General features: G+C 41.8%; 1 protein-coding gene across 2 annotated transcripts; it reads right to left on the bottom strand.

Moving 5' to 3' along the window:
* Positions 1 to 776: 776 nt before the first annotated feature.
* On the bottom strand, positions 777 to 18,486 carry LOC117006333 (next to BRCA1 gene 1 protein-like). 2 transcript variants are annotated; one of them, XM_033078710.2, is made up of 21 exons: positions 18,343 to 18,486; positions 16,138 to 16,200; positions 14,796 to 14,814; positions 14,397 to 14,419; positions 13,438 to 13,635; positions 12,859 to 12,933; positions 11,559 to 11,773; positions 9,565 to 9,729; positions 8,888 to 9,094; positions 8,085 to 8,244; positions 7,294 to 7,581; positions 6,731 to 6,883; positions 6,205 to 6,280; positions 5,776 to 5,886; positions 4,811 to 5,002; positions 4,565 to 4,699; positions 3,597 to 3,951; positions 3,225 to 3,322; positions 2,599 to 2,668; positions 1,822 to 1,927; positions 777 to 1,475 (listed from the first exon to the last, which is right to left on the bottom strand). In XM_033078710.2, exons 1-21 carry the CDS (start codon positions 18,442 to 18,444, stop codon positions 1,302 to 1,304), a joined length of 2,985 nt encoding a protein of 994 aa, XP_032934601.1. In that variant the 5' UTR covers positions 18,445 to 18,486; the 3' UTR covers positions 777 to 1,301. The 2 variants fall into 2 exon arrangements, with proteins under 2 accessions (XP_032934601.1, XP_032934602.1); XM_033078711.2 differs by having other exon boundaries at positions 777 to 1,472; positions 18,343 to 18,484.
* Between the last annotated feature and the right edge of the window lie 373 nt (positions 18,487 to 18,859).

Below are 18,859 nucleotides of genomic sequence, written 5' to 3'. Positions count from 1 at the left end.
TTACTTGAAAGTAAGAACAAAGCCAACACTGTCACCTGCTGAGGGAGTGAACTCTGAGAAGTTATCTATGGACACCCCACTGCATAGCAGTGTCTGGTAATGTTTCTGTCATTCTTCAGAATCAAATCTCTCAGCACATTTAGAAGGGAATTCTTAGATTTCCAAATTATATATAGGCATCTAAAAATCTTATGAGAAAAATTAATTCTACAGATGTGGCTATAGAAACACAGGACCAGCTAAAACCATCAGAGGACACTGTACATTTGAAAGTGCTTAAGTTAATGCATTTTTCAAACTCTAATGTAAAGTTATGTGATCCCTGCTTCAAGCATTCTTTCCATGCCTAAACATTACCAAAATTTGTACTCCAGTTCAGGTCTGGGTTCCTATACATTCTTGTATTTTTTTATGTGGTATTAACAGAGTAAAATGGTTGCACTATAGTGAAAAAAGGTAATGGTCAAATTTTTAATATTTTTAAAAAGAGCCTGTAAAGATTCCTAGAAAAGCCTTTTTTACCCTTACAATCTGTTTTTAACAAAATATTTTATGTAGGTTATACTTCTACTGTTAAAGATCTGGTGTGCACTATCATTACTGGTTCAATTGCTGGTGGTAATTCTCCTGCTTCATTCTGCTACAACAAACAACAACTTGACTGGTATTCATCAGTTTAACTGCAGTTAGTCTTTCAGACTTTTCAAAAGTCCTTTGCTTCAAGATGGCTTTCTTCTATGAGTAAGTTCTTAGAATAGTTTGTAAGATTTAAACTTGTCACTTTACTATGACACATTGGAAAACCAATTACTAAATCCTCAGAAGAAACAAAAAAAACTCCTACTTTCAGGCATCTCTTGGAAATTAAGCAGGACTACATTTTACAGCAGCATTTTACATTGGTTTCTATTCCAAAGCTAATAAGCCAAGAAAAAAAATCCCAGCTGCCTAAAAAAATGTGTACACACAATAAAATGGGAAGTTCTCATCTGGGTACAAAGTTTAGTTCTACATGATTCCCTGGTAAAAGGATTTGATCTGAAATCAGAGATTTAAAAAGACTACTCATTTAACTACAAGGTCCAAATAAAAACTGAAATTCTGGTATCCATTTCAAGAGATGCCACAAGGGTTGTTTGACATTTCCATGAGGGTAAAGAAAAAGAAAAGTCAAATGCTCCAAGAAACGCTGAAGTTTTAAGTCAAACCTCCAAACAGCACTGAGGAGCAGCATTGCTACTCTTGCAATCTTGAATTAGAGTTTACTCAATGAAGACTATTCCTCTCTCCAAGCAGCAGGTTTAGCACCTACTGCACCAGTCTCTGTTGCTGATCTGAAGCAATTCAGTCACCACTTCAATCATGTTATTGTTGTGTTTCTTCAGCAGCCTCAGGTTTAACTGCCTGTCACAGAATCCCATCTCACACAGGCTGGACAGCAGAGCAGCAGTCTGCTCTTCTGGAGCTGCAGGCTGCTGAAAACAACAGACAGTAAGATAAGCTAAAAATGGTCATTTATTTTTTGCCATTTGAACAGAATCAAACTGAGGCACAGAGGCTCTTCTGGCCCCATTTAAGCCATTTATAATCCCTTCACTGCTCACTTACAAAGGTGAGTTACTACTCTTGCATGATGCTTCCATCCCTATGGCATGGGAAGTCTGCTGAGAGCAGCAAACCTCAAAGGGATGCCATCAAACTTAACATTTTACTCTTACATTAACTCCAATATAGAATATTGATACACTTAAAACACAAATACCTATAAATTTAAGGTTGTCATTCCATGACACTCACACAGCACATAGGAAGGACATTCACCTGTTCAATAATGGGTGGTCCAGCAAATAATGCTTTGTAGGCAGAAGCAGCTACTGACAAAGCTCCTTTCACGAGTTCTCCTGCAATGCTGCTTCCTTGAGGGTACCTGTGAAGAGACCAGGTCAGTACAGCCAAGGGTTTGTTTCAGTGAAATGCAAGTCACAGCCTGTTATAAGGCAAGGATTGCTGGAGACAACAGCCTGTCATCCAAAGGAATCAGCAATGTTTGGGACTGAGCTACACATTCTTTTTCTTGACACCTATTAAATTGTGGGTGTATGCTTTCCATGAAATGACCTTTTGTAAAGAGTTTAGTGTTCTCATCTAGAGGAGAACATACCCACATGAAAGCTGTGCACTGACACATCCATTCAGGGTAGGGTAACTTCTTTTTGTTTTCTATGAATACTGAAGTTACTTAATATTCTTCTCAACATTTTGACTTAATTCTCCAGTCTCAGTATTTTAAGGCAACTTTATAGCTAGCTTCTAAAATCCCCATTCTAAGACTCCTGAGATATTTCAGGAAAAACCCCCACAGAATTTTAGAAGCATTCAACTTGAGCTCTTAATTAACTTTGGTTTGCCAGTTCTGTGTCCTTCTGAATTGTGCCCAAGTAGAAACCAAGATCTTATGAAAACATCGCATGTTTGCTTTAAGAAGGGAGGCCTCTCTCCAAATTAATGACTACATGAAATCTGTAGGCCAGAGGTGTCTAATTAAGCTGTTCTCAGTCCAAAATAATGTTTGTCAAATCAGAGCTTTAGCCTCATTACCTCGGGTACTCTGAGAACTTAGTGAGAAATGCAGAAGATCCTGGCCCATGATTATCTTCACCACTGGGTTCTGGAAGAGGAAGACAAAATGTCAACATGTATTTCTCCAGCTTAATTGTCATTAAATGGACAACACACACATGAACAGAAAAAAACTGTCTTGGTACAACACTAATGCTCTGAGTTTAGTTATGCAGACCAGGTATCCAGGATTGTCACTGCAGTGAAAGCAGTCAGAGCATTTTCAGAACCATGAGACTGATTCATCAGTGGTGTTTAACACAAGAGGAACTCTTGTAGGACTCTACAGTCTCAGTGACTGTAACAGCAGCTTAAATACACAGCTCATTAATTCCAGAGCAAGGTAATTTTCCAGGTGCCTGTAAGTACTTTGGAGTATCCTCTTACCATTTCCCATAATAGATGCTCTTAACTGATCCACAAAGCCAATTATTTCTTTATTTGAAATATCCATATAGCAGAAGTTCAACACCCAGAGAAAAACTAAAATCTTTACTTGGGAGATTTCTGCTCTCCTCAAGGGAAATGAGACATCAAATTCAATACTAGGCATAATGAACAGGTGATAGCAAAAGTCTGCACCCTTTAATAAATAATCTCAATACCTTGGTTTTGTATTTGATCATGAGGAGCAGAAGAGATATTCTCTGAAGCTGGTGTGTTTGTTTCTTGGAAGGTAGAATTCTGAAGAGATGAAAGATTCCTGAGAACATAAGGCAAAAACATCACTACTTTATTCTACAAGTACACACATAAACGAATCACAATCAACAGAAAAAAGGAAACACTTCACATCCTCTCTTGCACTCACCTAAATCAGTGAGTGCAGGCTGTATAAAACGTTGCAGGATTTAAGAACATTTACCTCAGTATATGACAAAACTTATGTTACAACAATTCTGTTTGTGAAGCACCAGACCTTGCAGACTCCACAGCAATACCAGCATGCCCACTTTGTTCTTGTCCCCAGATCATACCTTTGTGCCTGGGGTAAGCTGTCCACAGTCTCTGGGGTTAATGGTACTGCAGCCAGTGTTTGGGAAGTTGTCAGTGTATCACTGACCCTCTGGATCTGTGGCTGGCTTCCCCCTTCTGGGTCCTCTGCTGCTGTTTCAGGTTCTCCTGCCTTGTCCACACCAGGCTGAGAAAGAGCTGAACTGTACATGGAGTCACCCAAGGGCCGACTGGTGTCAAAGCACTCAGGGAGGATGATGATATAATCCTCTGAGGAAGCAGAGGAGCACTGACTCTGAACATCATCTTTATCATCTTCCTCTTCATCACCAGTACCACTATGGGGGCTTGTGCTCTCATCAGACAGTGGAAGGTCCCCTAGCAGGAAAAAAAGTGAGGTATGAACCATTGTCCATTTGTATGAACAACAGCAGAGACAGAATTCTCCACTTGTAAGAGACAAGTATTTAGAAACAACTGTTAAACCTTAGCTGCTGCCATTACTGGTGTCATTTTCCCTGTTGTGGGGAGGGTGCAGTGTGAAAGTGTAGCAGATCATAATGTTAAGCCTATGCAAACACAGTGCTGGTATTAAAGCTTGCAGTAAAAAAAAGGAGTAAGAGCTATACAGAGAACTTACACTGTAGTTTTCAGCTCCTAAATTCCACACATTAGAAAAAGGTTAAAAATATTTCAAGCTATGTGTACAAAATATGGAAGCACCATTCATATATAACATATGAGCACTTACTTCAATACCCAACTGGAACCTTTTGGTCTCAATTTCACTTCTTTAAAAACTAGCTGTTAAACTAGCTGCTTGTTTAAATAATGACATCAACTTTCTGATGTAATGATTCTCACAACTGGGACCATCTAATGATTCTCTTCATCTAGAGAAGATCAATTTCCTAGAACAGCATCAGATCTTCTTACACATGATTTTTTTTTTTTTACAGCTTTATCTTGCATTCAAACCCATTTTACTTACCACAGGAATTTTCTGTCACTGGTTCTGACTGATGAATCTTTGCTTCCTTTTTGGAAGTAGAATTACTGTTTATCACAGGAGATTCTTCACTTATCATATTGCAACTAAAGGTTTCTTGCAATGTTTGCAAAGAGTCTAATAAAACCAATCAGAAAAAAACAAATTATATCAACCACCTGAGGTGAGCAATTTGTGTCTCATGTCTGACTGCAAACAAGTCAAGCCAGAGAAGGCAGCAGTACTTACTCTGGAGAACTTTTGGGGTTTTTTGTGGGGGTTTGTGGTCAGGTGCAGCATCCAGAGTCAGAGAACGAATTACAGTTTCACAGACAAATTGAGTCCCACTCATATCTTCTTCCCCTTCCTCCTGGTTCAATGCATGTTCAGCTTTCACTTTCACCACAGGAGAGTCCACAGAGAGGCAGCCTTCTGCCATTCCTTGGAAAGGGAAACACAACAGATTTTACCACCACAACAAGGAAATGGAACTGTAAGAAGAATTTTTTAGACTAGCCATAGCTAATATTGACTCCATGTGTTAATTCCTTCTAAAAATTGACAGATTTTTGAATTCAGCTCAAGTTGAATGCAAACATGATTGAGAAGTATGGGGAGCACACCTGGAGTGCTTGGAGTATTACCTGGCCTATAAAGGGCAGATTGTTCATTCTCCCAACAATTCTAGTGGGCAGACAAATCAGAAGAATTTGAAAGGACTTTATACAAGGGCAAGCAGTAACAGGACAGCAGGGAATGACTTTAACACGGAGGAGGGTTTATTAGATTAGGTATTAGGCAGAAATTCTTCCTTTTGAGGGTGGTGAGGCCCTGGCACAGAGTGCCCAGAGAAGTTGTGGCTGCCCCATCCCTGGAATGTCCAAGGCAAGGCTGGACAGGGCTTGGAGCAACCTGAGATAGGGGAAGCTGTCCCTGCTCATGGCAGGAGGGGGATGGTACTGAATGATCTTTAATGTCCCTTCCAACCCAAACCATTCTGGGATTCTATGATTTCCATTTCCATATATTATGCTCCAACCTTTATAATTACTAGTGTAGTGTCACACTCCAGGTCTATGAGCCAAACAACTTTTTTTTTTCCCCAAAGAAATGGAAGACAGAAGTTACAATTCCTTTTAGACATCAGTGTGCTGACTACACAGAAGTGACAACATCCTCCCTTCACCCCCAAGCTCCTCAGGACTGCTGCTTACCAGGCACTAGTTTAAATCCACTGCCCTCGTTCTCCTCCTCTATCTGACCTAAGCCAGGTTTCTCCAGCAAGGGGCTGTCACGTGGCAGAGGGGACATGCATGGAGTCATGTCTGGAAAACACAGGGAGCAAAGATAATTGGCACTAAAGGAGAAGGAGCCTTCATGAGGTAACATTTTTTCAAGTTATTTTTTTTAAGGGACATTCTTTCAAGACTGAAGAAATTTACAGTAATTTTGTAAAATAATCTGGTGGAATAGACAACTAGCTTTTCATTAGTCTGCCACTGACTGTGCAAAGAAAATGGCAGCATTCCTCAACATATGGAATGTTATGTTCTTGGGGAAATGAAGGTGAATAGAAGCCAAGACTGAAAACCACAAAGGATAGCTGTCTGTGCTTGAGAGCACACAGAAGACAGGAGCCTTACCAACAGGAGTATTGTGTGGCACTCGCTCCAATTCCTGCACAATATTAATGTCCAACAGCTCAAAGGACAGCAAATCCTACAGGAGAAATCACACACAATTCCCATGAGCAAACTCTGCAAATGAATCAGATCTGCACTTGGCAGCACAGATCCCACTGATGCACAAATAACACTTTGTTCCTCAACACAACCTCAGGGGGCAGCATAAGTTACATCACTGAATATGGTGCACACATCAGGGCAGCAAGGGACAAAGCTAAGAATTGCGTTGTTAGGGCCAGAGAAAAACTCAATGCTGACTCTTTTTTGAGAATCTTAATTTTTCCTACACACACCTTCCACATAATGACAGTGCCAAATACCAGTTTGAGAAAACAACTCTGTTATATAAAATGCAATGTACTCTTTCTGAAAATAGAGTGGCCATTTTTAGAGCTCAGCAGCTTTATTCTTACAGATGTCTGCCTACCCAGGTATCCAATCTAAGGTGGTTTGCTTTGTATCAACCTGAATTTTAGCACTTTACCTGTGCAGTGAGGAGATCAACAGATGGGATATAAAATTCTCTCTCACTTGGCAGATTTTTGATCTTTAAAGGAACAGTTGGCAGAGGTATTTCAGCCTGCTCTGCAACTTCACCTATCAGTTGAGCACCTGTTTCTGTCTTTAAGGAAGCATCCTGCAAAAACAAAGAAACAGAAGCCCTTTAGCCACAGTAAATAAAACATCACATGAAATCTAAAGCCTGAATTTTGTGTAAACTAACAAGTAATTTGAAAGAAATTTAAATCAACTCATTGGAGCCAAAAGGACAAGACCTAACAGAATTTCTGCAGTGTTTCAGTTCAATCAAAGTAGACAAATAGCTGCAACAGACTGACAGCTAATGTCATGCCTGTCAAAGAACAACTACTTTAGAACTTATAAATGCAATATATGTTGTATTTCTTCTCTATTAAAAATAAAACTTAAAAGCACACAGCTAAAAGAATCCCCTTGAATAGTTAGTTAGGAATACTGTGCCAAATAATACACAATGCTCCTTATAGGCAGTTCTGAACTGCCCCAAATACTGGGTGAGTGACTTGCCTGCTTGGTTCTGGAAGCTCCACTCTTCTGACAGGAGTCAGAATCCTTCCAATCACTTTCTATGTAATCAGCAGCTGGAGAGGGATCCACAACAATACTGCACCAGATCCTTGGCCCAAACTGCTCCCCTCTGTGTGACAGTCTCCAGTGAGAAGTGTAAGTTCCTTCTATGTTGGGAGCTACAAACTCAACTGAAACAGTTCCTACTTGTCCAGACGGAAGGGATGGCACTAACACATCTTTTTTCTCAGAAGATGCCAAGGTCAGATTCCCCCACATAAGTTTCAACTGAAATACACAACAGAAAAAGCCAAAAGTTAACTTCTCAAGCTTCTCTGCAAAGTGTGGGCAGCAGGAAGCAGAGTTCCTCTGCTGAAAGGCCTCATAGATCCCAGGTATGGAGAAGATTGGCTGCTAGGACACATCCTCACATCAGTCACTATCAACACAAAGATATCCCCATCTTCCAACACAAATACAGCCACTCAGAGAACAAAGGGGTTTGGAGGCCAGAAAAGCAACAGAGGAGTTGTAAACAGGGTCAAGCTGCACCATTATAACGTGGGGGACATACAATTAATGGGAAACGATCAGTGATGCTATTCTGAATTGTTTTCTTCCTATAGGCTACACTTGTAAAGAGTACCTACATAGCTTATTGCCCCAGAATTTCCAGCTGTGAATCAACAGGCCAAAGGAAATCTTAAAACAGTCCTACCAGAGAATTCACATACAAATGTTATCTTCCTGAATGATTTGAGCATGCAGAAGGAAGAGCAAAGGTAAGATACCTTTGTGTCTGAGCTCCATTCCACGTTGCCAGTATTTTTCATTCTCCAGTGTTTGATAAATTTTGTTCCTGGTTTCAAGTGAGTACCATCAGGTAAATTCTCATCCACAAATACTGCACTTAGTGTTGGGACAATTGCTTGGAAGGGTTGATTAGGGCTCCTGGGATTGGAGAGAGGAAACAAAAAAAACAAAATACACAAAATTGAAGAAGTTCAGCTGCTTATTAATGTTAATTTGGCTTTTAATTGCCCTAAATGGAAAAGATGAATTAAAGAAACAAACTATCCAAGTCTTACACTGCACATTCATAAACTCAAAGGGAGTGGGAAATGCAGAGCAGCTGCCTGCAAAGTCTGCTGTGTAATGAACCTCAGCTTGACAGCACATTAAAAAAAAGCAAAATTGCACTGAACATAAATATACAGAATGTACTTGACTTTATGCAGACACACTTAATAAAGCAGGAAGATAGAGAATTTTTAAAACTAGCAGCAATATTAATTTATGCTGTATGAGCATACATGTGTATGTATAAACCTAGGCACTCCCCTTCCTCCTAAATCTACATAAATCACTAAGTTTCTGGTAACAACCATCATTTTTTTCCTTTCTCCTACACTCTTCTCAATTAAAAACATTCTACCTTGCAAACCACATTCAGACAAAATTCTCACACCATCAAGTGACAAATCATACTTCAAATGAGCAATTTCATAACCTCCCTCCTGTTACTTTAACTTGGTGTCATAACAAAAGGTCAGACAGCACAACTACCAGATGCTCAGTTAACAACAAGCCTTACAAGAAGTTATTAGGCTGGAGACTCTCAGATTTCAGAGCAGCTGAGCCATTTGTTTCCAATACATGGATAGAGTTCCACAGATGAATTTTCCTGTGCAATTTTAGCTGCTTTTTGAGCTCTCGGACCTCTGCTTTCCGCTGTTTCTTTTCTGCTCGCAATCTTTGCTTCTCTGCCTTCAGAAATCTTTTGTCCATCTGTTTCTGGAGCCTGCAAAGGGATTAACACACCTTACTACATTAAACTGATCAGAATTCATCTTTAGCCAACACAGTCTCAAGGGAACCCTTTGGGAAATACCCCATGCTTCTAGACTGGGTACCAAATGATTTCAAAAGAACATTCTCACTGTTGTTTTGAGGAAATACTTTGAATGGTCTTTGAAAGAACAAAAAGAGGCAGACACAGAATGCTCAAAAAAAAAAGCAACCTCTCAAAGTTTACTACCCATCTATGACACAGAAGTCTGTCTTTTCTACTTTGCTATTGAACACACTGTGAGATTTATGCCTTAGCCCCTTTATAAGTATGCAGCTATTTTTAGCTACTCACAATAAAGTTTAAGCACCATTTCCATTCCTCATTATCTCTAAAATAAAATCTGAATCTCAACTCCAACACAGGTGTTTCCCTATGCACTCAGGGCCATCTTGGCAGGTACTGACAGTGCCAGCATTTACCTGACTTGCTCCAGAGTGGCAGGCAGGCGTGGGGACAGCTCTGCCAGGCTGTAATTGTCAGTGACACAGGGGATGGGTCTGCGCAGCTTCAGCAACACATGGTTTGGGTCGTGTGCATATGTTCCTGCTTCACACTCCTCACAGATATTGTAGGCTGGACAAAGGCTGCCAAGCAGAAAACACAGAAGGTTACGAAGAGGCGAAGGATTTCTGCAGAATTTATGCTACCACCATAAGCAGCTCCCAAGTGACAGCAGCTGGATGTCTCACTTACAGATCAGTATTTGGAGCCTTACCTACATGATTATCTCTCTTCTTAGCAAAACTGCAACACACTTCCCACTTCTTTGAACACACATTGAAAAAAACTGATGCTTCTTTTAGCACAAGTGACTAAAATTGTTGCTACAAAGGGCAGAACGTTTTACCAAAATCCAGTGCCAGAAACAGCACCACACTTAATGAAAATACAGAGGCTAAATCAACAAGCATCCAGGGATGCAAAGCAGATTGCTCCTCCAGGAACAGGGCTGATAAAAACCAGACTGCCATCTTCTGCCAGCAAGGAAAAAGAGATCCAAAGAAAAACTCCTGTTGGCATTTCATCCACTGCTTCTGCCTAGTCCCAAAATGCTGATCATTACAGCAATTGACTCAGTCAAATCAAACTCTCACTTTTAACACCTCACTTAAGACATTCATCAAAATCTATTTCATATTATTAGACACACAACAGTGCAATCATTAAAAAAGAGTATGACCTGCCTTAGTCTCACTGACTTCTCAGAACCAAGCAAACAACTATTACAGACTAGTGGTTCCAAGTCTTGTTTTTCTGTTTAGTTAACCAAACAAAACATTTTCTGTTACAATTACTGCATGTCCTATGCAGATAAGATAAAGAATTGAGAACACAGTGTTGTAAACTTCTCTCATTTTAACAATCACTGGTGCATCTGGTTGTTGCTTGGGGTGCTAGCAGGTAAAGAAGCAAGAAGGGCCTTTGCAGGGGTTTCACAGAGATGTTTGTTTATTTACTTATTTAGGCTCAGTCCATGGTTCAGAGAACAAAGGCAAAGGGCCTTGAGAGGGTCCAGACTAAGTACATGGGATGAGCAGGGCAGGGAAAAAGCATCAGAAACCAATTACCAGGTGACACAGGGGTGTCACAAGGGCCAACAGGGAAACAGGGTGGGAGTGACCAAAGACTGAGGGACAGGGAGAGGGGCACGGGGCTGGCCCAGGAAACAGAACAGGAGTTGCTTTGGTTGGATAGAACAGGATTGTTATCAAGGAGAGGCAACTGAGAGAGGCCTCTCATGTTCCCTAACTGGGAATGCCTTTCAGAGTTTTCATAAATCACCTTTTCTCAAAACAGCATTAACCTTGCTTTTATACAGATAAAGTCTAGTGACCACAGGAGAGAACATCAGCTATGGGTGAGACACACAGCAGACATACTGAAGTGTACAGCAAGCTGCAGGTTAGGAACCTAGAGAGAGAGCTGCAGAGTCCCTCTCAGGCTGTGCAGCCAGGCTCCCCACACTCCCAGGAACCTATAGAGTTGCAGAGTCCCTCCCAGGCTGTGCTGCCAGGCTCCCCACATTGCCAGCCCTAGAGAGAGAGTTGCAGAGTCCCTACCAGGCTGTGTTGCCAGGCTCCCCACACTCCCAACCCTAAAGAGAGAGTTGCAGAGTCCCTCCCAGGCTGTGCTGCCAGGCTCCCCACACTCCCAGCCCAAGGAACCTAGAGAGTTGCAGAGTCCCTCTCAGGCTGTGCTGCCAGGCTCCCCACACTCCCAGCCCTAGAGTAGAGTTGCAGAATTCCTCCCAAGCTGTGCTGCCAGGCTCCCAACACTCCCAGGAACCTATAGAGTTGCAGAGTCCCCCTCAGGCTGTGCTGCCAGGCTCCCCACACTCCCAGCCCTACAGGAGAGCTGCAGAGTCCCTCCCAGGCTGTGGTGCCAGGCTCCCCACCCTCCCAGCACTCCCCACCTGCACTGGTAGCGCACCCCAACGATGGGGGCCTGGCAGCTGCTGCAGGCCATCAGCCAGTCCCAGTCACCCTGGCCGCCGCTCCCCGCCGGGCTCTGCGGGGCTGCTGCAACCGAGCTCTCTCCAAAGTCTGCAGGTTGATGGTGATGAACAAGCTTCTCATACAGCTTCTGCTCCAGCCTCTCAACAGTCTCCTTAACTACTTGTTCCCTGAACTGGAAAGAAATTAAAGCAGTCAGGAATGTGCTTCAGCCATTACGTTTGAAAAGCTGAGTTACATTGTCACAAGACTCCCAATGTGTCAGTAGTCATAGACTACTTCACAATCACTTCCCCCCTACCCCAGCACACTCTACATAAAATTCTACAAATACCACATTCCTCAGAGAAAAGGACTCTTATTTTAGAAAATACCAACCCAGAGCTTTCAAGAATGCAAGTTAAAAATCACATATTTGTGCCTACAATATTGTTTTTCTTCCATAAGCTTGCATGAAGGGAAGGAAACTCATCTCCAAAACAATTCCCACAACTCCCAAACCCCTCTGGACTCTCTACCCTTAAGTTCTGATTCCCCTATCAGTGATGTTCTAAACATAACCATGAACCTCCCCTATTTTTAGTTTGTATAAATAGGTGGCAAAGGAAAGGAGACTCTAGAGAAAAACCTTAAAGATAAACACACATAGTTTCAAGAACCTGCTAATGTATTCTTTGCAGTGATATCAAACTGCTTTTCAGTGATAAAAATTTTATGTTGTTTATTAGCTGCTCAAAACAAGTTAACATCCACATCTTAATCTGCAGTTTATTGTCAATGCCTTCCTGAAAGTATTTTCTCAAAGTGAACAGTCAAGAAAAGCAAGGTCATCAAATATTCTGCTTTCAATCACAGGAAACCAAAACTATTGCCCTGCTGAAACTGGGCAATCAAGAGCCTACAAGAGCAACACTGCTCTGTGCTCTCCCACAGTGAGAGCTCTGGAATTCCTATGGCTGCCTGGAGTGCCACAAGGATTCTGTTATGGGTTATGGGAGCTACTTAAAACCACACTCAAACTAATCAAATCCTTAAACTAAACATTCCACTTTCCACAAGTGGTATGGATCACGTTTATGGTTCTGGGGTTTTTTAACTACACTGCAGACATAGTTTGACTCCAGTTCTCATTAAGATCCGGGCCACAAGTGCTGATGGCAAGACTGTCCAGATGTCTGGAGTCAGGCATCACAAGATCTCTTCCAGGTACAACTTATTATGTATTTAAGTACACCAAAACCTGCAAGACAGTACACTTACTGTTTCCAAGTAGCTAGTAAACCATTCTGGAGGATTTTCATTTGTGCTTTCTGTTCTGGTCTGATTTAACTTTTGCTGGGGGGGAAAAAAAAAAAAAGGTAGGCAAAGTTGATTTTTTTTTAAACTCTCAACACAGCAAGTTAACTGCTGAAAATAGCTTCTAAGTGTCTTTATAGAAAATTATTTAAAATTCTTCAGAAAACAGTGAAATGGCACAAATTAGCCACTGACATTTTCCTGACACATTTCTGCCTCATTAGCATTTGAGTGTAATTACACACCAAAGTCAACCAGGAGTTACCAGATGGCAATGAGGGCTTCAGGAGATGAATTGCTCAGTTTATCAAAATACTTAAGAATGGTCAACATGAAAGCACCTGCTTTAGTATTTCTAAAGACAGCATCAAATTATCCTCTTGAAGACATTCAAACTATTTGGTGAGCTTTAACAGGTGCAGGTAACTGAAAACAGAGACCAACTTCTGAACTCAGTTTTTATATATGGCTGAAGAGGACAATCAGTCTACAGAGTGAATTACATTTCATAATTCTTTGTTTTAATGCAGCTCAGCTTCTTACCTGAATGGTCAGCTCCTCATTGTTTTTTAATTCTTCCTCTAATCCCTGAGCCAGCATGGAATAATGCAAAAGTGGTTTCTTCTCATCTTTAAAAAGCACCAGTTTTTCTGTAACTTTTTTTTCATGTAGTTGCAAAGCATGAGAAGAGTTCTTTTCATAGGCATTCATCTGGAGCTGATTTCCTTGTTTAACTGCAATCTAAATGAACAGTACATACATACACCATGTTTTCCACTTACAATCAGCACACAAAATCTGTAAAAATACAGAATTACACTACACTGGAGAGTTTGGGAACAGAGTGGGGAAAGACTAACAGACAAAAAGAAAAACTGAGAGAGATGCCAAGGTAGAGTCAGCTAATATTCTACTTCTGAAAGGTACTAATATGTTTATTTAAAAGGTTATTAAAAGCCAAATAATGCAAATATCCTACTGGAATTTTTCAGCCTACAATAAAGTGTTCATAGCAGCCAGTAAACAACAGATTGTGTCCAGGAATTTATGATTATTTTGAAATTATTAAATTTGAAATTCAAGCCATGAGCCATTTCTGAAAGACTTAATAATGTAAAACAAACATAAAGAAATGTAATTCTTATTCTGTCTACCTGCTTATAAAGCAACTAAGTTACTTTAATAAGTAACTCTAGTAAGTTTTAATGAAATCCTCTGGCAGCAGAATCTATGTGGCAAGATGTTTGAAGGGTTTCACTACAGCCCAATATTTCCAAGTATGGGATTACTGTTGAAGGGTTTGAGAAAGTCAGTCTCAACCAACCCACTGTTGCTCAGGGTCCTGAACCTAAGTTATAAAAACAAAGACCAACCAGGATGGAAGAAAAATGTACTAAACCAGAAAACAGTTATTCTGTTTTCCTGGGCCAGATAATGTCATTTCTCAGCTACACCAATTTTAATTGGAGAATGATGAATATATTGAAAAAAGTCACATTTACCTTCAGAGCTTCTTCATATTCCTCTAAAGAAAAATAGAAAGAAATGTGAATGGCCCCTATCTCACACAACAGATGTAAGTTTAACACAGCACTTAGAAACCCTTACATGACAAGGGGCCTCCCCTACCTTCTGTAAATTCCCTTCAAATAGTGCAAGAAATTGTATATACAGCAACAAGGACATATTTTCACAGCTAAGAGCCACAACATTCCATTAATTTAGCCACTTCCAATTTGTTCCTATGGATCAAAATTTTTTTCCTTTGGGAAGAAGCTTATGCCAAATCATATATAAAATACAAAAATCAAAAAGCAAGCATTCCCAACTGCATTTTCAAAAAACACAAGCAACAGTTGGGCTCTCTTTTTTTATTTCACCTCAATAAAGCAGCAGCTCACCTTTGCTGTTCACAGAGACCTGCAAAGAGAAGGAACAGTGAGCGAGAACCACAGACACATTTTTGCAATTCTCATAAAATTAACATACTTCAGAATAAACATTTTATTCACAGTTTCTAAACACCAGTCCTTTAGGTATTTGTTATTGCTGTCATGTTTAATCATTACCCAGAGCTGTGGTGCTTTGAAGCAGCCCATGTTTTTACTGGACTGGCACAGGAGGTGGGGCTGACACTGCTGGCACACAGAACAAACATGCTCACCTCACAAAGTCACTGCCTGTCCCCCTGGGCTCACTGCACAACTCCACAGCTTGGCCCCAGTTGCTTTAAATGCCCAGTTAAGTGTTTCAAAAGACCCATTAAGTGTTTCATAAGCCCATTCTGCTACTTATTTATCAATTCTGCACATAGAAGCCACTAATACAAGAAGCTATTTAATCCCCACAGCATCACAGGATTCTGAACAATGTTTGCTCAGTATTTCAGGAAAAGCTTTCACTGAGGCATTGTGTTTATATATTAAACAGGTTGGAAAATAAGGGGAGAATCATTCTCTAAAAGGTTGTTGGAAGCTTCTTGGTATTTCCCCTTAGGGGAAAAAAGTAAGAACAAGAACTCCCACCCCATCTCATTGAGCTATAATCCAAGCAGTGAACACTGCATTTGCAAAAGGTCAATTCTGTGTGTGTTACATTCCCTTCTGAATCTCCAGATAAACAAAAATAATATGAGAGGCTGAGATTGTGCCAAGCAGGAAGTTACTCAACAAGGACAACTAGAAGTAACCAATTTGTTCTCTGAGTCAGTAATCTGCTTGGAGATTACAGCAATTGCATCAAGCAAGCAGAGGATTTGAGCACACCAGATCACTGAAGCAAACATATGCTAATGACAGGGGACCTACATTTTCCAGAGCAAGGAGTCTAAATTGAACAGACAGGGCTTTACCACAGCTGTAAACAAAAATAGTCACAACTACTTCTCATTAGTAAACTACTCAATAGCAAATTGTAAATCACACTGATTCTTGTTCAAAAAAAGTTAAGTTTCTCAAGAGAAACATTCCTCCCTCAGAGCACAGAGAATCACTGCATGTTTCATCAGGGTGGCAAAAAGAAAGGCAATAGCATCTAAAAAAGGTATTTTAAAATATGTATGCTGGATTAAGAGTAAAACCACAAGACTATCAGCTGTTTTCTTATTAAAGGGGCAAACGTTCTCCCACCCCATTGCACAACAGACTGTCCGGAAGGACCCACTACAAATCATCACAAAGTCATTTCTGGCATCAGCCATTTTTCAGGTGGCTCATTAGGAGGGTGGGGTGGCAGGTATTTTACCTCATCATTATCCTCATCAATGTATTTGATCTGAATGTTGTCCAGGCCAAATGAAACTTTAACCTGTAATGAAAAAAAAGAACACAAAACCATAGTGAGGCAGGATGACAGATGCCCTCATTAATAATGATTATTAATAACATTAAATTCTTCTATCCCCTCCCTTCAGTTTCTCAGTTGAAGCAAACACTTTTACCAAATCCATTCCTCTGGAGTTGAACTCTTCCCAGTGCCTTCCCTCCAAGCTTTACTAACTTTCCCTAATGACAAGAATAAACACATTTCTTTCCTGTTGTACCTTGCTTGGTTAATGTTTACTCCAAAATAAATCATAACAACCCTCCCATTCTAAGAGGACAAGCTGAGGGTTAACAAACTCAGACATGGTAAACAATGCAAAATATGAAGGTAAAAACAAACAATCCCTAAACTCTTTATTTTACATTAAAAAGCACCTGGAAGACAGCTCACATAGGTGATCAGCCTTTTTTCAGCTTATCAACACTCAGAGAACAAAGCTGAGCAGTTACTTGGCATTTTACATTAACAAGGCAGAACGAGCAGCACCAAATGAACCATTAAATTCAAGCAGTTGTTTGTATATGCTGAGTCTTTGAGGCTCCTGTAAGTTTGTGTACCAGGTTCCTATAAAAGCTGTATTTTTCTCAACAGAAACTCCTTGAAACAACTGACCCATGTCCTGCTAGCCAGACCTAACAGAACAACAGCAGCAGCCCCAGCCAAGAGTGGCTGCCTGGGGAGTTACACAGGGACACAGGGCACACATGGACACATCCTGCAGTGAACGTGCTCCAGGCAGGTTCTTCCAGCAACACATCCCAAATTTTCTGAGTGCAGTGAGAGAAGCAGCTTGTTTTGTCAGGAAGAAACCATGGTCTGTACATACATGGTCTGGTATCACAGATTGTTCCCCTAAACTCAAGGCAGAACGAGAGCTCAGATTATCCCTAATAAGCATTAAGCACATTTAATAAAATATCAAAAACATTAAAAAGACACAAGTTTAACTGATTCTCCCTTGAAACAGTAATTCATACAACAGAGACAGCCCGTGGTTCTGCCTTGGTTAGGGAAACACTGAAATAGAACACCACACCTTGAACAAACACACCCTGGCTCTCAGAATACCTAAGATTAAGGGCAGCACAGTGCTTACACAGTAATCTGCTTCCAGCTTTGATGCAAGCAGGATTCTGAGCAGCTCAGACATTCCTGCAGGGTCTGCTTGCACTGAGTATTTTCAGATTGGACCAGGGCCTCTTTCAGAGGACTTAAAATACAAGTGAAGATGATGCAGGTCAAACTTTGAACTTGAGCAATTCTAAAGCAAAACCCTCCTGCATGTATACTGGAATAAACTAGTCATAAAAGAGCTGAAAGACAGAAAATAATACAGCAACAAGAGCTCTTCAGATGCAACTTTGAAGGCAGGCTAAAAAAAACAGAACAGTTGCCACAGAGCTAATTAATTAATAATAATAATAGTAATAAAGTTAGTTTCATCATAGCCAAGAGAATTCTTACAACAGAATTTCACCCTAAGCCAATACAGAACCGTCAGTAAACAGCCCTGAAAATAAGCACCCAAACAAACTCTTAACTACACCGAGTGCATGATACACAGACCTTCCTAAGCACTGCCCACGCATGCACGGCCCGATCAGACACTGCTGATTCCAAACCAACACACAAAGCTCCGGGAACCAAACAAAAATCTATTAGTGACTCAGTACCCCACAGAGCACAGACAAATCTTCAGAAAAGCAACAGACGTGTTACTTCACCATAGGTACTCCAATAAGAATAGGAAACAATAGGAATATGATGTATTTTACAGGGGGATACAGAGCCAAACCAAGTGTTCATACCTGTGGAAAAGGGCAAAGAACACAGCTAAGACCACCTGCTCACACAGGAAAAAAAAAGGCCCTTGAGATTTTTTTTCCAAACCAGGCCATTCACGTCAAACTAAGCACACAGCAGGAGTAAACTATACTATTAAGGGAAATAAAAAAAAAATCAAGATCGCAGCAACTGGTATGAACGAGCAGTTCTAACAGCCTGTGAAACGGGGACGCTGCCGCAGGCGCTGGGCCCCCGAAGCCTCGCTGGCAGGGCCGGCCCCTCACCGAACCGGCTCCCCACGGCTGCGGACACCCCGCTCCGCCTCCCGCCCGCGCTCACCATGGCCTCCACATCGGCCCACGTCGTGTGCGCCGGGTCGGACACGAGGAAGGTGCGGGTGTCGCCGCGGCAGGTGACGCGCAGGGTGACCCGCGGCTCCATGGCGCGCTCCCGCGGGGCCGGGGGCAGCGGCGCCAGCGCTCCCGACAGGCACAACATGGCGGCCCGAGGGCGGCCGGCCCCCCCGCCCGCTGCGCGCTGCTATTGGCGGAGCTGCCTGTCACTCATCCAGACCGCCTCTTCGATTGGTCAGGAGGCGGGGTCAGAGAGCCGCAGAACCACAACAATAAACAGAGCCGAGCGCGCGCGCGCACACCGCGGCCACGCACGTCCGGCGACTGCGCCGGGGCGGCGCCTGCGCACCCCAGGATCACGTAGAGGCTGCGGCCAATCAGCAGTCAATCAGAGCCGCCAATCAGAGCCAATCACAGCCAATCACAGCCAATCAGGCTGGCCCGGCCCAGTCTGGCCCCGCCCCCCGAGGCGGAAGGAGCCCGTCAGAGGGCGCTCCAGGGCC

This window comes from Catharus ustulatus, chromosome 23 (genome assembly GCF_009819885.2).
Source record: "Catharus ustulatus isolate bCatUst1 chromosome 23, bCatUst1.pri.v2, whole genome shotgun sequence".
Taxonomy (NCBI): Eukaryota; Metazoa; Chordata; class Aves; order Passeriformes; family Turdidae; genus Catharus; species Catharus ustulatus.
Note: the sequence above shows the minus strand (reverse complement) of the source record. Positions and strands in the feature narration are given on the sequence as shown.